We start from the raw sequence: 19,329 nt of genomic DNA, 5'->3' as shown, positions 1-19,329 counted from the left end.
ATTCCAAGGATGGTGACAAGTATTCTAACAAAAAATACATGGATTCATCTGGTGAGTAAAGCAGCTGATGAATCTTAGATGGGTAATGAGCCAGAAAAAAAAAAAAAAAAAAAAAAAACCAGAAAGTTTAGGGGCTTTAGTGAAAAACAGACTATTGGTTATATACACAAAATATTTAGAAATGCAAATACACCACTAGTGTATAGAATGATGTATTTGCATATATAAAGAGGAAAATTCTATAATATGTGTATCCATATTTTATCATGTATTAACCACAGAGATTTGGAAAACTTCTTACTCCGGTAAAAGGGCATTTCCCATCTATCTAGATTAGTGAATTATTGCTCCCTTCACAAAACAGTCAGATTTGTGGTTACTTTTATTTTTTTTATTTTTTTATTTTTTAAAGATTTTATTTATTTATTTGAGAGAGAGAGAACACCTGAGAGGGGATAGGGTCAGAGGACGAAGCAGACTCCCTGCCAAGCAGGAAGCCCGATGCGGGACTCGATCCAGGGACTCCAGGATCATGACCTGAGCCGAAGGCAGTCGCTTAACCGACTGAGCCACCCAGGCACCCTTGTGGTTACTTTTAAACTGACAGGACTTATAGGGGTGGGAGAGCGTAGATTTATGACCAACATAAATTTCAGTTTTATGCTAGCAACTTAGGAGCAACTAGTGGAAAGAACTTGGCTTGGCCCTAAGCAGGAGAAGCAGATTGGTTTCTGTTTTGTATGTTCCCAAGTCCCCTTTTTGCCTCTACAGCCCCGCCCCCCCCAAGGCTGGGTCCCCTCTTCTCTATCTCATTTCTAAACAGATTTCTTCACACTATAACTGCAACCTTTTCCTGACGTGTTTTAACGTTTGCCTTTTGATGACTGCAAATCAGTGTACAAAATAAATTTCTTGTCAAAGTATTTGAGTAATTTATGAAAGGAAGAATAATCAGTAGAGAAAGAACTCTCAAATTACCTACCAAGTTACTTATCTCTACCTACCATTAAGTCAACCCTAAGGATGAAAATTCACCACTGTGCCTGTGCCATTAAAATAGTACAGTTCTTACCACTTTCCGTTCACCCTAACAAAATGAAAGGGTGTTTTGTATGTGTACCAATTCTGTGCCACAATTACTAATTGCTCTTTTTGTCTAAAGAGTTAAAATAATACTAAACAATGCTCTAGAAAATTCTGAATGAGGAGCATCAGCTTCTTTTCAAGCACAAAACTTAATAGTAAAGAAAGAATTAGATGTCAAGAATGAATATAACATGCTAAGACTGAGTTGAGGGGAAGAGAAAAAAAATAAATGTCATTTTCAAAGCATTACCTTATTATAGAATTAAATTGAGTTTATATCAGTCATTCCCAACCAGTAATGGGATCAGGGATGAAATTTTTGGCATCAAAGTTAGCCTAGGTTTAAAAAGGTTAGGAAACACTGACCATTAATTTGAGTAATTTGGATTGAGTGTTGTTGGGGTTTTAATGAGTTTTCTATGGGGAAAAGGATGGGGTTCCTGAGCAAATTAATGGTCTCAACAGGACAGGGCAATAAGTAGACATATCCTCTCTTCCGCAAAAGAGGCAGTCTTATCAGCATTCCTTTTTAATTTATATGTAAATGATCATCCATTCATAAAAAGCAAGTAGAACACCTATAGTTGGCAATACTTTGTTAGTCATGGATTACCAACCGAAAGTAATTTTTTTAATTAAAAAATGCTTTTGAACTTTCTACTAATTTAGGTACATAGTTATTCTGAATTAGATTTCTATCTCACTCATGATTTTCTGAATTAAAAGATTTTGGAGAAGAAGATTCTCAATGTTCTCATTTCTCTCTGTTTTGAAATAGCCATTAAAAGTATAGTCACTTAATTTGGTTTATTCCTCACTTAATCACTGTAACCTCCCACCTTTTCACCACAACAAAAAAAACTTAGCTGTAGATGAACATAATGCTGGATTTGAGGGAGTAGACCATGCTAACACCAGATTCCAAGTCCATTTCATTTGAATTGGCACACTATACACATAAGACTTTAAACAGATTTATTTGGGTTTAACTTAAGATTTTTCCTTCCTGCGTTTTATCTAATAAACTATTTTTCATCTCTTTCCCAAGGTTTTCAAACAGCTGGAAATTCATGAATACTTCACATTTCATTTGATTTTGAAGATTGTAAACTTAGAATTAAAAATATTTTTTTCATTTAAAAATAGAACACTTGCAGTGAATTTAACATGTGCAAACAAAGAAAAACATTTGATTTTGTTGGTAATTCAGTAAGATAACTAATGTGTACTTCAAAAATACAGGTAATATTAAAATTTTAGAGTGAGCACTATCGTAGCCCCAGGTCTTTTACTCTTCTAAAAATAAAATTGCTATCTAAGAACTGTTTTTCCTTCATAGTCCAGTACAAATTTTAATGATAATGTTGCAGAACAGAAATGAAAGCATATCTAATGCTTTGTCCATCTCTGGGGCCCAACTCCCTTTTCATAGAAAATAGGCTGTATTACCATCACATTTTTAAAAATTTCTGATTTGTAATTGTACCAAATGGAAAACTTGGGGGTGGGGGGCTAGTTAAGTAACCTAGGTTGAGGGTGTAGTCTTCTAGCCAAACCCCTTTAGGTCCTGTTGATTTGATTGCTCAATTGCATTTAAAGGTTGACTCCTATTAGTTGGTATTTCTTTTTATGTATCTTTTCTTTCCAGCTACACAGCAGGACTTTATAGCGGGGACCCTTTTAGTTTATTTTGCCCTGTATTCTCTTAACTCTTAAGGTAGCACTCTGCATCATCGTATATAGTAAATACTTGCTGATTGAAAGAAATAGTTGGGAGAGAGCAAAGAAAGCAATGAAGAAAAATAGAGCAAAATTACTCTAGTAGTAGATGTATTCTGATGGGACTTAATATTTCTTGATTTTGATAACGTACTACTTTGGATATAGTTTTGTGTCCTCAAGTCAATTTATCAGTGATCTACTTGAAAATTAGTGAATGAAAGTGAAGAAAAATGTTTCTTAGTATAACTTTTTCTTAGCTAATCTTGTAAACAAAAGTTTTCGATGTCTTATTTTTACTTGAAATCTACTAACTTCTGTTAACAGAGCATAATTGATTACATCGGAGGATACAGTCTGCCTTTAATTTTCTGAACAATTCTCTGATTTCTAGCCCATATTTATATTTGGGTTTAACTTAAAATTTTTATTTTTATATTTTGGGTTTAACTTAAGGCATTTTAGCATCAAATCTATTGGCTTAAAATTCAGTTAATGGTTATACTAGATGAACATCTTTGTCCTCTACTCTGATTTGTAATCAGAGAAAATGTCCTAAATGGAAACCAGCAATAAGGATCATTTATAGTCTTCCAGATGGTCCTGCTTTCTTACTTAAGGCTATCACTTAATCATTATTATTGTTTATAGTAATAAAAAGCAAAGTTTTTCTCATTACATAGTTACCACGATATAGTGAACTAAGAGTGATCTCAAAGACACTAAGTCTGAATAAATGGTTAGAATCTTCATGTTAGAACCATGTTATACAGTAAACACTACATACAGGAACTTTTTTAGCATGTGACATTAGAAGATCATGGATATTAGCATAAACCACTTTGGCTTTTTATTGGGTTCTTGCAGATATATGATTTGCAGTTGCTTTTCATCTTAATTATGCAATCACTTTATATTGTATTCTACTTGTGTTGTTAAAAGTACTTTAAAACATACTTATTTCTGAAATGAGTGTCCTTTACCAGTAACAGGGGGTATCACAGAAGAGCAGTTTCAGACACATCAACAGCAGTTAGTTCAGATGCAAAGGCAGCAGCTTGCTCAGCTTCAGCAGAAACAGCAGTCTCAGCATTCCTCGCAACAGACACATCCAAAAGCACAGGTAAGCTTGTCTTTTCATCATGATTATGTTTTTTTTTTTCTTTCATAATTACATAGTTTTGTTCAATTTTAGTCAAGTCACAGAGGATAACCTTGATAAAATAAAGGAAGTACTAGAGTCAAATATGGTATTTATAATTTAGGAAAGAAACTATGTTGTTTTAAAGGGTTATTGAGAATTTGTGGAAGGAATTATATGCTCTTAGAACTATCATCCCCACCCCTACAGCCCTCAAAACTTAGTTTTTTCTTTTTTTATTTATTAGAAAGCACGAGTTGGGGGGAGGGGCAGAGGGAAAGGGAGAGGCAGACTCCCCACTGAGCAGGGAGCTTAGTTCAGGGGCTCGATCCCAGGACCCTGGGTTCATTACCTGAGCCAAAGGCAGACGCTTAACCAGTGAGCCCCCCCAGGCGCCCTATTTTTTTTTTTTCCCAAGAATATAACTTTCCCACCCCCTTCTTAAACTGTGTGTTTAAGTGCCATATGAATGTGCCCCGTGGGCTAAGAGGTAATTCCCTTGAATTGTGCAGTAAATCTAAACAACATAGCCCCGTGTCTCTTTGAATCACATTCCCCTGAAGAAAAAAATTGCCACCAGGTTAAGTTTTCCATAGGCATGATTAAATGAATACACTAGGGATAAGAATAAAAATACCTTATGATATTGTAATTGCCAAAAGAAAGTAGCCCTGCAAACAAACACCTTGATATGAGCCCTGTAAGACTTACTTTGAACTCGTGGCCTCCAGAACTGTATGAAAATAAGGTTCTATTGTTTAAGCCACTAAAAATAAAACTAATTGAAAAGTATGTTTCAAATTTGAGCCATCTGAAAGAAAGACATCTAGTGTTTTAGGTCTTAAGTTTTGTTGCTTCATAATTCCAAAAGTAATTCTGAAGGAATAACTGAGATGAGCTCAGTCTTCCTTGTATTCTGTGAGATCTCTTAGGCCAGCGTCTACTGATGGAAGTTCAATTCATTCTCAGGGGATCACTAAATACGCTAACCTTGGAAATCCTGAATCCAACAACATGAAAATCTCAGTGACATCAGGACCCCTCAGCACTCCTCTAGCATCCAGGTGGATTTGGGACTGTCCCACAAATTTAGAGCTATTGGCTGTTATTAACAGCCGACCAGTTTCATAGAGAATCAAGAGGAATGGCCATTAAACTTTGTTTGCTTTTTCTGAATCTCTTGGGTCGCTAGCCTGCTGCAGGTTTAGGCCAGACATGTTCTTACATTGTGACAAAAATGATGGTTAGTTCCTTTGATTTCATGTTTTCCATAGTGTCTAGATTGTCAGGTATTTTTAAAGGCTTTCATTAACACTTACTGGAGAAATCAGTAGAGTATTAAAGGTTGGAGGTTTTTAATTCCCTAGTTCTCCAAAATAGTTGCTTCTTCCCAGTTTTTAGTCATTTAATTCCCTGCTTTCATATGCCAAAAATAGTCTGTGGAGTCCTAGATCTCTTAATCTGAACACCTCTAACTATTCAAGATGAAAAAGGCAACTGCCTTTTGGTTTGCCCATTTCTTTAAATAGTCACGTTCATGAAATCACATCTGAAAAATTGAGAGTTTAATTTTGTTTATCTTACAGGGCTCAAGCACCTCTGACTGTATGTCTAAAACACTTGACTCAGCCAGCGCCCACTTTGCTGCATCTGCAGTGGTCAGCGCACCTGTTCCGAGTCGCGGTGAGGTAGCCAAGGAACAGAACACTGGCCACAACAACATAAATGGTGTTGTCCAGCCTTCAGGTAAGCCTGTGGTTTCGTGTGGTACTTTATTAGCTCAAAATTGTAACTCACTGATTTGAGATATGGCTTTTATTTAAATGCAAGGGGAAAGCATTGTACAAGAAGTCAGTCAGGACTCTTCAGAATTTCTATGGATAGGTGTCATGGAATAGCTGAATGTTTTCTAGAATTCACATAGAGCCTGCTTCCCTGTCCTCCTGCACCCACTAGATACATTCCTGTGTAGCACTTCCACCCTGCCTACTTTTATTCATGTACTATCAGTTGCCTCACATCTTAGGAAACATATTGAGCTAATTGCTAACCATCACCATGGAATTAATCCATGCAGTGATAAAAAGGCAAAATGCAATCCAGGTTGATCCGGGGTTTGAAATTGGGTTTACCATCCCACTAGCACATACTCATCAGACTGCTTTCTCTGACTCCTCCCCTTGAAATACAGTATTACTCTGGAACCTTGTCTGCTTCTTACTACCCCGAGTCCTCAATGACTTGCTGTTCCTATCAGCCTTCAACTACTACTCAGATCCTAGGCTTTTCCACTTGCTTTTAGATCTACATATGATCCTGATTGCCTCTGCTAACTGATTTCTTCTTGCATGTGTAAATTCTGATAGAATTCAACTTTCATTTCCACATGCTCTTAACCTCCAGAGAGGACCTCTCTGCCCCGCAATTTCCTACTTTCCAAATAGGGATGCGGCAGAATACTTTGTAAAGCCCTTTTATGCAGGCCAATAGAAAGATCTATCTTTGGCGTGGTAACAGGTAAGTATGTTGTGATCAGGAACTCTCTTTGGAGAGGCCAGTATGTGGAAAATTAACTTGGTATTTAATTAGTATACCAGTGTTTGCACTTTTTATTAAACTCCTGATTTTTTGAGAGTTTAATTAATGTCTCATGATACGAATTGAATTATTTTCTTTTCCTCCTTCAGGAACCTCTAAAACGTTATACTCCACCAATATGGCTTTATCATCCAGCCCAGGGATTTCCGCTGTACAACTTGTAAGGACAGTTGGCCACACCACTACAAACCACTTAATCCCAGCATTGTGCACAAGCAGTCCTCAGACACTTCCCATGAACAATTCCTGCCTGACAAATGCAGTGCACCTCAATAATGTCAGTGTTGTTTCTCCAGTCAATGTGCATATCAATACACGGACTTCAGCACCATCGCCAACAGCCTTAAAACTTGCCACAGTTGCTGCCAGTATGGACAGAGTGCCAAAGGTTACTCCTAGCAGTGCCATCAGCAGCATAGCGAGGTGTGTGTGTGTGTGTGTGTGTTTCCTGTACTGTTCCATCCCTCTCTGCGGCTATACTGTGGGAGGAAAAAGACTTTTTTTTTTTTTTTTTTTTACCGCCCAAGCAATAGATGTCCCTTTATTGACTTGCTTTTTTAACACATACTGAGATCTGCTTAATGTAGAGCTCTATGACTTAGACTATTTTGCTTGAGGTCACTAGTAGGATGTTTAAATGCCAACCAGAAGTATAAAAAACAGGGGGGGGAAAAAACATCAAATTGAAAACTATCAGACCCCCCCCAAAAATACATCAAAAAATATTTTAGAAGCTTCAGTCTTCTGTTACTTTTTTGTAGCATAGACAGTTGGGAAGGTTAGAGGAGTTGTTGTGTTCCCTTCAGTATTATACACAAAGGGAAAGTAAGTTATTCTATGTATATGTTAAAATTGAGAATATTCTGGGATTAGCTAAATCTGTGATAATGTATTTCAGGATATGTTTTTATATTTCTTTCTGTGATACTAATACATGAGAATAGTGAATCAGAAAACAGTTGAGGTGCATGAATTAATAACTACATGACCTTAAACCTATAGTGGAAAGTAGGTAATACTGTGCTTTTAATGATTATTCTTTTTGAGCATTATATGCTTCATCTGTTATAAAAAACTTGGATGGTCTTGTGTTACATTTCATGAGTAGTTTGTCATTGGCTTCTTTCTACTGAAATATTATGTCAAATTACTGTTTCCTAAGTAAACAGTTATAATCAAGTAATTAGGAATTAATAGGATTTCTTACCTGAAAAAAACTTGTCCTCATTCCTGTATAGGAATGATAAAAATGGGAAATATTCTTGTGAAATACGTGTTGTAGTTACATAAAAAGTGTCTGTAAATACTGATAATATCATATTCTAGAGAGCATTAATGTTTATTTTTATTCTTTGCCTTTTTTTAGAGAGAACCATGAACCTGAAAGATTGGGCTTAAATGGAATAGCAGAGACAACAGTAGCTATGGAAGTGACATAACCTAAAACATGTGGCTTTTGACCTGTGCTGATGGTGTGCAGTCATTCATATTCCAGCTGAATGCAAAAGGCGACACTCTGTGGATCACGGAGCGTAACAATGGACCTAAATGGACTACAGTATATCGGATATTAAATCGATATATGATGTATATTTTGTAAAATTGGGAAAATCACTACCTTGTAAAATAGTTTATTTGTATCATCAATATTATTTCTGTTACTTGAATAGTAGATATTCATCATCATGCTTTTGCACTTGAATTTGCAACTGAATGGATTTTAAAAAATAATTCTTTAATGGGATCATGAGCATGAAATGGGATCCTGCATCACTTGTTTTAACTATTTATTTTGCCATGTTTACATTTTGTATCTTGTAAAAATAAATCCAACTTTGTGTCTAAAAAGTAAAAGATTCATAGCTAGGAAATGAAATTCTTGTAATTTTTTTCTAAAGGAACTGTAAAGTTTTCACTTGGTTCATTTTGTTTCACAATTTGACTAGATGGACTTTTTGGTAAATACTAGTGGCATTTCACTGTCAAATATGAAGTTCAAGGCAAAATAGTATTTTCTATTACTGTGCAGGGGAAAGGGATGGATCGATACATGCAAATTTAATGTAGTAACTCACTTTTCCATATATTTTGAATGTATATTTCTATTTATAATACCAGTTTATAAAAAATAATTACACAGGAAAAACGGACTAGGAAAAATTATGCATCTAAAGCACATTTAAACTGTGCAGATAAGAAAATTTTTCAAGGATTACATTTTATCTGAAGACTGCATATTTTAACTGGCTTTAAAACTGTAACACACCACATAAAGGATATTTTACCAGGTATGTATTGCATCATATCATTGCAATAATTATTGGAAGTCTAGATATCGAGCCATCCCAGGTGTTGGGAGGGGGGGAGGGTTGTGGCAAGATTGTCTTTTCAATTTTGGAGAGTTTTCCTGTGGCTACAAGGCAAGTAACGGGTTGGAAAAAGTCTGACTGTAAGCGTTGGACACCTTCATAGTGTAGTGTTTTAGTGACTTTTTTTATACGGTTCTTGTAAATTAGATACGTGTAGTGGTGTTTCAGAATGTTTGTTTATGCACTAGTTCAGACAACTTTCCCTGTTACTTGTTCTTGATAAGTGAAAACTGCAGGGAAATAAAAATACATATCAAAACATGGACATGCTGCATATGTGTTTATTTCACAATGTGCACACAGCGTAAGTGAAAACTTAAGGGAGATGATAGCACTTAACAGCACTTTTCATTTTCACAGTGCTTTCCAAGCATTAATGAAAAGAATTATAAGAAGCTCATCTGTGGGCACTATTGGGTTTCAGATAATCCAATATAAACTACCTTTGATATGAAAAGTTCTTAAAATATTTTACGGAATGTAAGCAATTTGCAGTATAACATTCATTGAAATCTCATAAATGAGCCTCATTTTATAAATAAAAGTTTAGAATAGAAATATATTGCAAGGGGGTTTTGTCAAGTAAGTACTGGGAAATGTAAATATTTTTAATGAATATGATTAAAACCATTTCAAACTTACATAATTTTATACTTTACATTTTTTATATCTGCAGTCCTGAAAGTTGTAAATTGATATGTCAGTTGAATTAATGGGCCAAGGTTTCTGCTGAGAGTGGTTTTTATTCAGGTCCTAAATGTGTAAAGCAATTTATGGTCAAAACCACAGAAAAAAATAAATTTAATTTCTTCATTGGTTGTGACCTGATAGGATCCATGCTCGTTTCTGCCATACTACCTCTGGAGTTACTCATTGCTGATGATATAAAGGAAATAATTTTGATTTGATTTGTATTATGACTGTGTTCATTCTGCTTTTAGTTGGATGTATCTCCTTGCTATTAAGAACTTAACAACTTTAGTGCCAATTTTGGAGAAAGCTTTTTTTTCCATTTTACTAAGTAAAGCATGAAGTGAATTTGCCTTATGTGATATACATGTTATAAATAATTGAAGTAAAACAAAAGAACTATCCATTTGTACAGTTTCTGGAGATGTGGCAAATCCAGAACTTATCAAAGACTGGTGACCAATTTATTTGTTCCTTTTGAAGTAAAATAGAAAAATAAGCCTTCCTTATTTTGGTGGTTGTAACTGTTTCACAGATGGCATTTCAGTTACTTGCACGCACATTTTCCCAGTGCTTTTCAAAAACTTTTAAGTGACGAAATACTTTCACGTTATTAAAAAGAACCCTTTGTCTTTGCACTGGCCCTTCACTGAGCAGTACCACCATATCTTGGTTTTCTGAGGAAACTAATGTTGGTACTTGTAGTTCAGTAACCTTCCAGAGACCTTGGAGAATGTGGGTTTTTTGTTTTTGATGGGATCAAGAGTAGGTTGGGTTTTTGGTGCTTTTTTGTTTTTAAACAAAAGAGTAACTCTCATGTCCTGGGGTATCTTGTAATTCGAAACAGAAATATTTATATAAACTTTCAAGATCATCATTATGACCAGTTATTACGATGTGGCTCTAAGTATATTTGAGGATGTTTTGCATTTCTTTCTTTTGTAAAAGACCAAAGGAAAAATAAAAATATCTGGAGGGCACATTTACAAAATTACATACATCACACACACACTCATACCCCCCCACACACACGCATACATTCTTTTTTAAAAAGAGGGAATACAGTATTTGCACCTGTGCTTAGTGCTTAGTGTTTATTACCGAGGTGGTTTTTTTGTGGGAAGGAGAGCAGTCAAGAAGACTAGCATTTTAGAAACTTATCCCTAGAATATACTGCTATATTTGAATATAATGCTATATTTGAACAGATATTCTTGATCAATAATACATACTTTTGACAGAAATGTTTCATTCCTTAACTAGGCAAACTATTAAATTTCAAAAGGTTAAGTGTATTTCAAGTAATTCACTATTATATCATGTAAGACAGGTTTTTTTTCATTATTGGAATATACTCATGTCTAACATCATGGAGCATGTACTTTTCTCTTAGTGACTTTTTCATTTTGTCCTAACAATTATGTAAGTACCAGTATTATCCCCATTTTACAGATCAGGGAAGTGAAGCTTGGAGAAATTGAGTAACTTGCCCTACGTCACATATCTGGTAAGTTACTGAGCCAGGAATTAAATTTAGGTAGTCACCACACTTCTAACCACTGCTTCCCATCTTTAAAGTGGAAGAAGTTATCTTCAAGGAATTACTTACTGTACTTCTCAGTCCACTTCTTGGCAGCATCTATAGCAAGCAGAGCCTCAACCTTATTTAGAAAACAACCTCCCCCACTCTTACACCACCAGGCAATCAATGTTTTGTTTTGTGCTTCCAAGACTGAATGCATTAGATCTAACTTTGGCTTCTAGCCATCCGCCAAGCAAGCCCAAACCAATCCATTTATCCTCCTCTGTCGGCCAGACCTAGCCAGTAAGTGCTTACAGTTTTCAATCAGCGCAGAGCCAGGGACCTAGATCTGGGCCTGGACTTGCCTGAGTTTTAGCCCCTTCTGGACCTTGGTTTCCTCATCTGTAAGATGAGCAAGTTCCCAAAACTCCAGAAAGGAGGCCACTTACAAACTTGGTGAAGGGTTAAATGTGGCCCATGTGCCATTGGTTTCTCCCCAAGGAGACAGTCCAGAGCTGCTTTTTTTTTTTTTTTTAAGTCATTGATGTCATCAAGGCTGACTAGCATATGGACAGTTGTATTCTATCATGTAATGCAGCTGAGTTTGTGTGGAACCAATAATTCTAGCCAGCTTCAGTGACTGCAGGTCTCCAAAAGTCACAAGAAATCTTCTTCAGAGGTGTCAGTGAAGGAAACAAGACAATACAGTACAGTAGAATATCAGAGAATTTGGTGAGTGTGGATTTAATCCCTTTTCTCTACCACTTCGTTGGCAGGTGAGTTTAGTATCTTCATATCTCTGAATTTGGATCATAGGACGAATGGGTGGTATTAAGTAATCTGTAACATCTCCACCAGCTCTGATACCACGGGAATCAAATCTCCCACTTCCCCAGGCGGTTCCCTTACTTTCAAGAAAAATCACCTTCCCTGTTACTGTCACTATCCATTAACTTACCAGCACCATTCAAAAGATTCAGTAACAAACCAGACCTTCTATACCTTCCTACCATGCCTTTTCCTTTTCCTATTATCCGAAGGGGAACTGTTTATTTCAAACACGGACTTCAAACTTTTTAGCTGTGGCTTACTGCAAAGCTTGAAATTTTAACACAGAGAAGAAGGTAACAGCCACATATTTCTCCAGCAATGACTAACTTGGTACCAAATTTTAGGCTTGGGCTATCTTTAAATGAGGTCTTCTGTGTCATACTAAGAGTTCTGTGTGTACTTAAGTATTTGTGTACTTGAGACATTTTGTTGTGTTCATGAAATCTCCCTCGTAATAGCATTGCATATTTGAACAAAACCCCTACTTCACTGGCTAATTGATTAGAATACTATTGTAAGTCAAGACAACAAAGTATCAGTGAACATTGACCCTCTTCAGAGTGAACATTATCCTCAGGAAAGCCTATGATTCTGCAATTACCTTTATCGCTAGAACAAAATTAGGTTGACTCCAATCACAAAAAGAAAATTATTCCGCCTTCAGTATACAAACTATTGATTTGGTCAACAGCATATTCTACAGCAATCGCATTTTCCATTTGCCCATGTCGAAAACTTTTCACCATCAGTGTCTAGAAGAACTCTGTGTTCTTCCTCTGCTCAGTGCCAGCGCCACTGGAGGTCGTGGGCACACACAGTTCTGTCTTACTGATGCCTGTCTCATGTGCTCTTCTCACTGCCGTAAGTAGCTTTTGGTTAGTGACCACATGAGCCCAAATCAGGGGTAACCAAGATGCAGGATCTCCACTTTCAACATGGTGTCTGTGCAATCTGCTGAGGAATAAACTATTACAAACAAACCATATATGTGGGTTAAGGGTCTAGCTCCAAGCTAGAAATCAAGGTGGCAGTTGCTCTGTGTTCACATCTGGAGGCTCAAGGAGGGGAGGGTTCACTTCTAAGCTCCCTCAGGTTGTAGACATTTCACTTCCTTGTGGCTATAGCACTCTTAGTAATTTGCTTCTTCGAAGATAGCAGTGGAAGAGTATTTCTGCTATGTGAAGTCTCTGCTTCAGAGAAGCCTAGGCCTTCTTGACAGGCTCATCTGATTAGCTCAGGCCCATGCAGCCTGGTCAGCTTTAACTTAGCTAACCTTAATCACATTTGTAAAATCCTTTCACTTGCTCTACTCTGTTCGAAGCAAGTCACAGGTCTCACTCCCACTCAAGGGGAGGGAATTACACAAAGACATAGATACTAGGAGATGGGAATTATAGGGCCACCCGTAGGTGTAACTGTCACATCTGTGTAATTGGATTAGCTCTGGTCCACTGACTGCTCGCCCTGCCTTCCCCCACCTCAGTATTTTGGATTAACTTCAAAAGAACAACATATTTTTAATAGATAAACATTTAAGGTACACTGTAGTGCAAACATTTTGCTATTTTATAAATCATAAATTCCACAGTCCTGGGTGTTAGGCAGGAGGTCAGGTTCAGTCTGGCCATAAGCCTGGCCATCACTGGCATGAAAGCCTTGTGGGAGCTGGAGGGGATGAGATCAGGTGGAAAAGGAGGAGGAATAGCAGAAGAGTGAACAGCCGAACCTCAGCACCCATGTGGCAGAGGAGTGGGGAGGGGCAGAAGAGACGGGGGAGCCATCAGGGAGGATGAACCGTGAGCCAAGGGTGTCTAATTTCCTTCGGAAGAACCATGCAGAGATAGAGTACAAGAGGGTAGATGTGAGAGGTGTGGTTGGTAAGGAAATAGAGGTGATGAGAGTTTAGCAGGGGGATAAAAAGTCAAGTAATGACACAATGAGAAAGCCTGAGTTCAAGTCCCCTCCAGCACATCTAGCCATCACAAGCACCTCAGAGAGCTTTGAAAAGTACATACGTGTGGGGTCTCATCCCAGGCTGGTTGAATCAAGATCTCCAAATGTGGGTCGGGATACCAGTGTTTTTTGTTTTAGTTCTTTTGTCTGTTCATGTGATCGGTTAGTTGACTGGTTTTTTTGTTTGTAAGTTCAACAGATGGTGTTTGTTGGTTAGAGGTGAAGTTAGGAATGACTGGTCTAATCTTTCTGTTTACTAGTTTAACTATGGGCAAGTAAGTTTACTAAAAAGCTCAGAAGGGATTTCCTTAGCTGTCAAGAGGCGGGGGTTAATAATTTCCCTAGTCCCTAATACAAAGAATGCCTCTCACTGAGCAAGCTCCATGGCCACTAGAAATACTGCTGAATATGAAGCATTCCTTGTAACAAATGCCGTTCCCCCACTCTTCTAAGGTTTTGAGACTGTATGCTTTAAAAAAATAATTCATGTTTAGTTCATGAATTAAAATTGTGGTTATTTAGATTCTCTACAGCAATTCGTAAATATACCTCACACTTTCCCATTCCAAGCAATCTAAGTTCTAATCTAATCACCTCCAGAACGTCACTGTGCTCAAAGACAATTATTCCCCCGTGATGATCTAATAACCTCTTTTCAAATGCTTATTCACTCCAGTGTTAGAGGTCTTCAGGCTTTCTAGACCTTGGCTGTCAGTATCCCCTTTCCAACTGTATACTACTACTCAGGTATTTGACTACAAGAACAAAGTTACTGCCTTCAAGAAGCTGTTCAGGAGAATTTTGCTTGCATAACATTTACACAGCACTGGAGCTTCTCTTTCCCAGGACGTCTTTGCTTCTCTGTACTCCTTTCTGCCATGATTTGAATACCATTTTTATCCCAGTGACTTTAAAATGTTAATCTTTAGCACAGACCTCTGCTCTGCGAATTCCACTCTTCTACATCCGAGGCTTTGTTGACACCAGGACTCGCAAGTCTCACAGACATGCCCAAACATGTCTTGCCTGTGTACTCCCACATCAGCTACCACCACCTCCGCAGGCCACCTCCACACACCCCAGGCTCCACCCTCTCAGCCATGGCACCTCCACGCACCTAACCATTTCGATTCCTCCCTTTCCTCCTCCCACCCCCATTCGAATCCATCCACAAGTCTTTTGACATGAGCTCCCCAATACATATGGCGTCCATCCGTTTTTCTCCTTGCTAAGATTGCCACTTCCTTGTCCAGAGCACCACCATCTCCTGAGCTGCAGCAGCCTTATGACCCTTCTCCCCACTTCGATTCTTGCTCATTTCCAATCAGTTCACTCGCAGCAAATATGATCCTTTAAAAATCATATGACCTCAGGTCTCTTCTAAAAGCTCCCCATTGCTTCCATTACAGTTTGTCAGGAGCACTCTACGAAGGCACACGCAGGAGCTGTGTCTTTCCACAATGTCAGCTTTATCCAATCATAAAGCAAAGGTGAATCACAATGATAAAGCGGGGTCAGGATTCCAAACTCAATGACAGTTCACCATGCGATTAAACGTGGCTTCTTCCACAGCACACAGAGCAGGACAGAAGACAAGCCACACAACGAACAAGACAACAGAAGCTTGCGGGCAGTGAATGAACCAAACGCGAAGTCAGTCTGGGGGCGCGCAGTTGAGGGAAGGCCTCGGTCTGGTCCAGGTCCGCTCTCAGCACTCACTGCTTCTGATGTTCCGGCAGCGAAGGATCTCGGTTCTGTCGGGAGAGCCATCGGGCAGAGCCTTCCGCGGTGGTTGCCTTTTTTTAAGTGGTCAGACACTGGGTCAGGTCTGAAGAGTGACAGTTTGCTGCCAAAATCCTTCCCTTTATATTAAGGGATTCATCAGTTTGGGGTGTCTGCAGACCCGCTCTGGTTCTCCTCGTCATCAGTTCCAGGGGGTCAGCTGACGTTGGTCCCGCGGTATCTCCTAGCTGCGGTAGCTGAATTGCTTGTGTCGTTGCTTGACCCAGGCTGACATGAGAGACTGCTTGACATGAGAGCCTCCATTTTGCTCTCTACACAGTCAAAATCCAAATACTTACCATGATTCTAAGATCTTCTGTGTCTTGTTCTGCCTTCTTCTCCAAACTCCTCTCATAATTACTTCTTTGCCACACCACACTCAAGGCCCCACTGGTAGATCCAATCCTGACTTTAACAAATGATTTCCTGCCTCAGGACACTCCTGTCTAGAATACTCCTCTCTGACTATTAGCTTCTTCTCATCTTTTGGGCTTGGAGTGTCCCCTCCTCAGAGAGATGCTCTTCGGCCATCCTCTGGTGTTCTCCGTCCCAGTTTCTTATCTATGAATGATACAAAGGAAATACTTTTAATTATATTATTTGTCTTCTTACTAGTCCCTTCATCTGCCTCATGAGCCTCATGATGACAGGGATTTGCTCTCCGTTTTATCTCCTGCACTTGGCACAGAGCCTGGTACATGATATTTGTTGAAATATTTGTTGAACAAATAAGTGAATGAATAACAATTAGTGCCATCAAATAAGAATCAAGAGATTTCCTTCTTATTTTTTATTCTTTTTATGGTTATTTTAAACCGAAACATGGTGTTCACTAAATATAATTTCATTTCTCTTGGACTTATTAGCCAAACAGACTTGAAGTCTAAAATAGTTTAATTATGCTTAAAATGCTTGACCTGTGGCTTCTGAAACTGGTTTTCTTTGTGAAGCATCCTTAGAGGGTTGCTGTCATCTTCTTTAATCCGTAGTCTAGCAGATGGTTGTAGGTGGGTAGTGGCAGAAAATAGGCTTTGATTTAAGAGTCCCAAAAGCTATTTTTCTACTTATATTTATACAGAATTAGCAGTCATGCTCAAGTATAAGAAAATCTGGGAACAGACTGGATAGCTGCTGGTTTCATCATTGTGTTTGTGAGCTAGAAATATTTCTTCATCAATGATTACTGTAAGACTCATATTTGGTTTTGTGACTAATCAATGTTTGCTCATGCATTATGATTTCTGGGTATATTTTTATAAAAAAAAAATCAGATTTCAACACACTTACAAGGAATGTAATGAATTATTAAAGCTTTCCACTTAAGCTGTTTTGGAGGGAGGATGCTTGCTCACACCAAAGCCACATCAGATGTTTGCCCAAAAATGCAAATAACACTTGTACCCAACTGTTGATCTTTGACACCTGTTCTCCTCCAGAGGTGGCTCGTCTTGGGCTTAATTTTTCACCTGTAAACCATTCTGTCCTGGCTGCTTTGGAAAGTTGCTGTTCTCCCCAACTTCCAATACCACAGGTGAAATTTCTCTCTATGTTCATGATTGATGAACAACTCTTGCTTCAAGGGCTTTACCTTTTTCCATTTTGTCTTAGGCAATATATTGCATAGATTTTTTATCACTAAAAAGCCCTACTGATGATTTTACATATGAAGAAACGGGGACCCAGACAGGTGAAGAAGCCTGTCCACAGGTAGGTGGTGCCCAATCTAGGACTGACCCTACAAGTTTGCCAATTCCTGTGTACTTTTGAACATTCGTGACGTTGGTCCGACAAATGCTTGTTTCAGTGGTTTTCAGCAATTAGTTCTAAGTCTGAAAATGTTAGATGGCCATGTTACTAATGAACATTTAAATGGTTTGTCATACACATTGTATAGGTTAGGGACCCTTAAAAATGGCATGCTTTGGAATTAGTATTTAAAATGTCCATTTGCCTTTAAGGTAATACTTAAGAGTATTACAGACAAGTAGACGTTCATTAAATTACACAAGTTTTGGGGTGCCTGGGTGGCTCAAGCTGTTAAGCATCTGCCTTCAGCTCAGGTCATGATATAGGGGTCCTCGGATGGAACTCCCTGCTCAGTAGGGAGTCTGCTTCTCCCTCTCCCTCTGCCCCTCTGCCCTGCTCCTGTGCTCTCTCTCTCTCTCTCAAATAAATAAATAAAATATTAAAAAAATAAAATAAATTACACAAGTTTTTTAAAATTACAAGCCAGCTTTTCAGAAGTGTTGCCTATATTCACTAATTTGGCCTAATTTTATTGGATTAAAGATAATTATTTGCATGTATTTAAATTAGATATATCTTTCAAACTAGCAATTTCACTAGAAAGTGGTAAATTACTGGGGTAGTGAGCTCCTACTAACGGCATTCAAGAAATCCATTAGACATTGTGTGGAAATCTGGACAAGATGCCTTCTTTTGATTTTATTTACTGATTTTTCAGAATATCTGAATTTATCATCTTATTCAGCAACCATTGACCACTCACTGTGTTTAAGACACCCTTGGGCACTGTTGGGGATATAAAATTTTAAGAATCTTGGCCCTCTGGAGAAAAAGACACATACCTGTACCAATGGAGGAGGATGGGAACTGAAATTAGCTGACCTGGGTCTTGGTTCCAAATCCTGGACTGTTTGAATCCCCCTGACATGGTTCCCAAGCTCCAAGACTTCACATTACTCTTAAAATAAAAATCCAGCTCCCTCCCCTCGTCTACAGGCCCTTGCTGACCTGCTCCCTGCCCACCTCTTAGATCTGATTAATCAGTGTCCTCTCTGGTGGCCACAGAGCCTTTGCGCTCTGCTCCCTCTGTCTAGAGCACTCTTTGTTCACACTGTCACATGACTATAGCTCCTTCTTCATAGTTTCCAGCTGAAGTACCAACCACCTGTTACATTCTGTAGCTAAACTCTCTATCCCTTCACCCTATTTCATCTTCGTCATAGCATGTGTTACTACCTGAATTGTCTGGTTTATTTGTCCATTTATTTGTTGCCTGTGCCTCCTCCTTCTAGACTGTCAGTCTCATTAGAGCTGAAGCAATGTCTTATTCCTGGCTCTATCCTCATCACCTCGCACAGCAGCCTGGAATGTAGTAAGGGCTCAGTATGTAGTTCCTGAATAAATAAATGAATGATTGGTGCTAGTCTGATTACACCAGGATTTCTTGAGAAGCTTTAAAAACAAATTTGTGGGCTATACCTCCAGGGATCCTGATTCATTCTATGAGTCTTGGGAATCTGGTTTTAAATTCTGCCCACACCCCACTCAAAATTCTTACTTATACCCAGCTTTAGGACCCAATGTACTAACACCAAGTGATTCCTTGGGTTCTTTCACCTCCCAGTGCAGCCTATTTCCACCCTGACTGTTTTATTAGAAAGATCTTCCTGGGGCTCCTGGTTGGCTCAGTGGGTAGAGCACTCAGCTCTTGATCTCAGAGTCATGAGTTTGAGCCCTGTGTGGGGTGTAGAGCCTACTTGAAAGGAAAGAAGGAAGGAAGGGAGGAAGGGAGGGAGGGAGGGAGGAAGGGAGGGAGGAAGGGAGGGAGGGAGGGAGGAAGGAAGGAAGGAAGGAAGGAAGGAAGGAAGGAAGGAAGGAAGGAAGGAAGGAAG

At 38.5% G+C, this 19,329-nt stretch overlaps 1 protein-coding gene across 2 annotated transcripts in view; it reads left to right on the top strand.

Moving 5' to 3' along the window:
- Positions 1-10,112, top strand: part of EPC2 (enhancer of polycomb homolog 2) — a 124,095-nt gene extending 113,983 nt beyond the window's left edge. The window contains exons 11-14 of one of the 2 annotated variants that reach the window (XM_035008074.1): positions 3,798-3,928; positions 5,533-5,692; positions 6,634-6,967; positions 7,911-10,112. In XM_035008074.1, coding sequence (XP_034863965.1) covers positions 3,798-3,928; positions 5,533-5,692; positions 6,634-6,967; positions 7,911-7,983 — 698 coding nt within the window. In that variant the 3' untranslated portion in view covers positions 7,984-10,112. Of the gene's footprint in view, positions 1-3,791; positions 3,929-5,532; positions 5,693-6,633; positions 6,968-7,910 lie in introns of both variants that reach the window. The other variant, XM_035008073.1, reaches the window with a different exon arrangement.
- Positions 10,113-19,329: the final 9,217 nt, after the last annotated feature.

The sequence above is a fragment of the Mirounga leonina genome, unplaced genomic scaffold (assembly GCF_011800145.1).
Source record: "Mirounga leonina isolate KUSES-001 unplaced genomic scaffold, KU_Mleo_1.0 Mir_151, whole genome shotgun sequence".
In the NCBI taxonomy this organism is placed as follows: domain Eukaryota; kingdom Metazoa; phylum Chordata; class Mammalia; order Carnivora; family Phocidae; genus Mirounga; species Mirounga leonina.
This window is presented reverse-complemented; position numbering and strand designations above follow the sequence as displayed.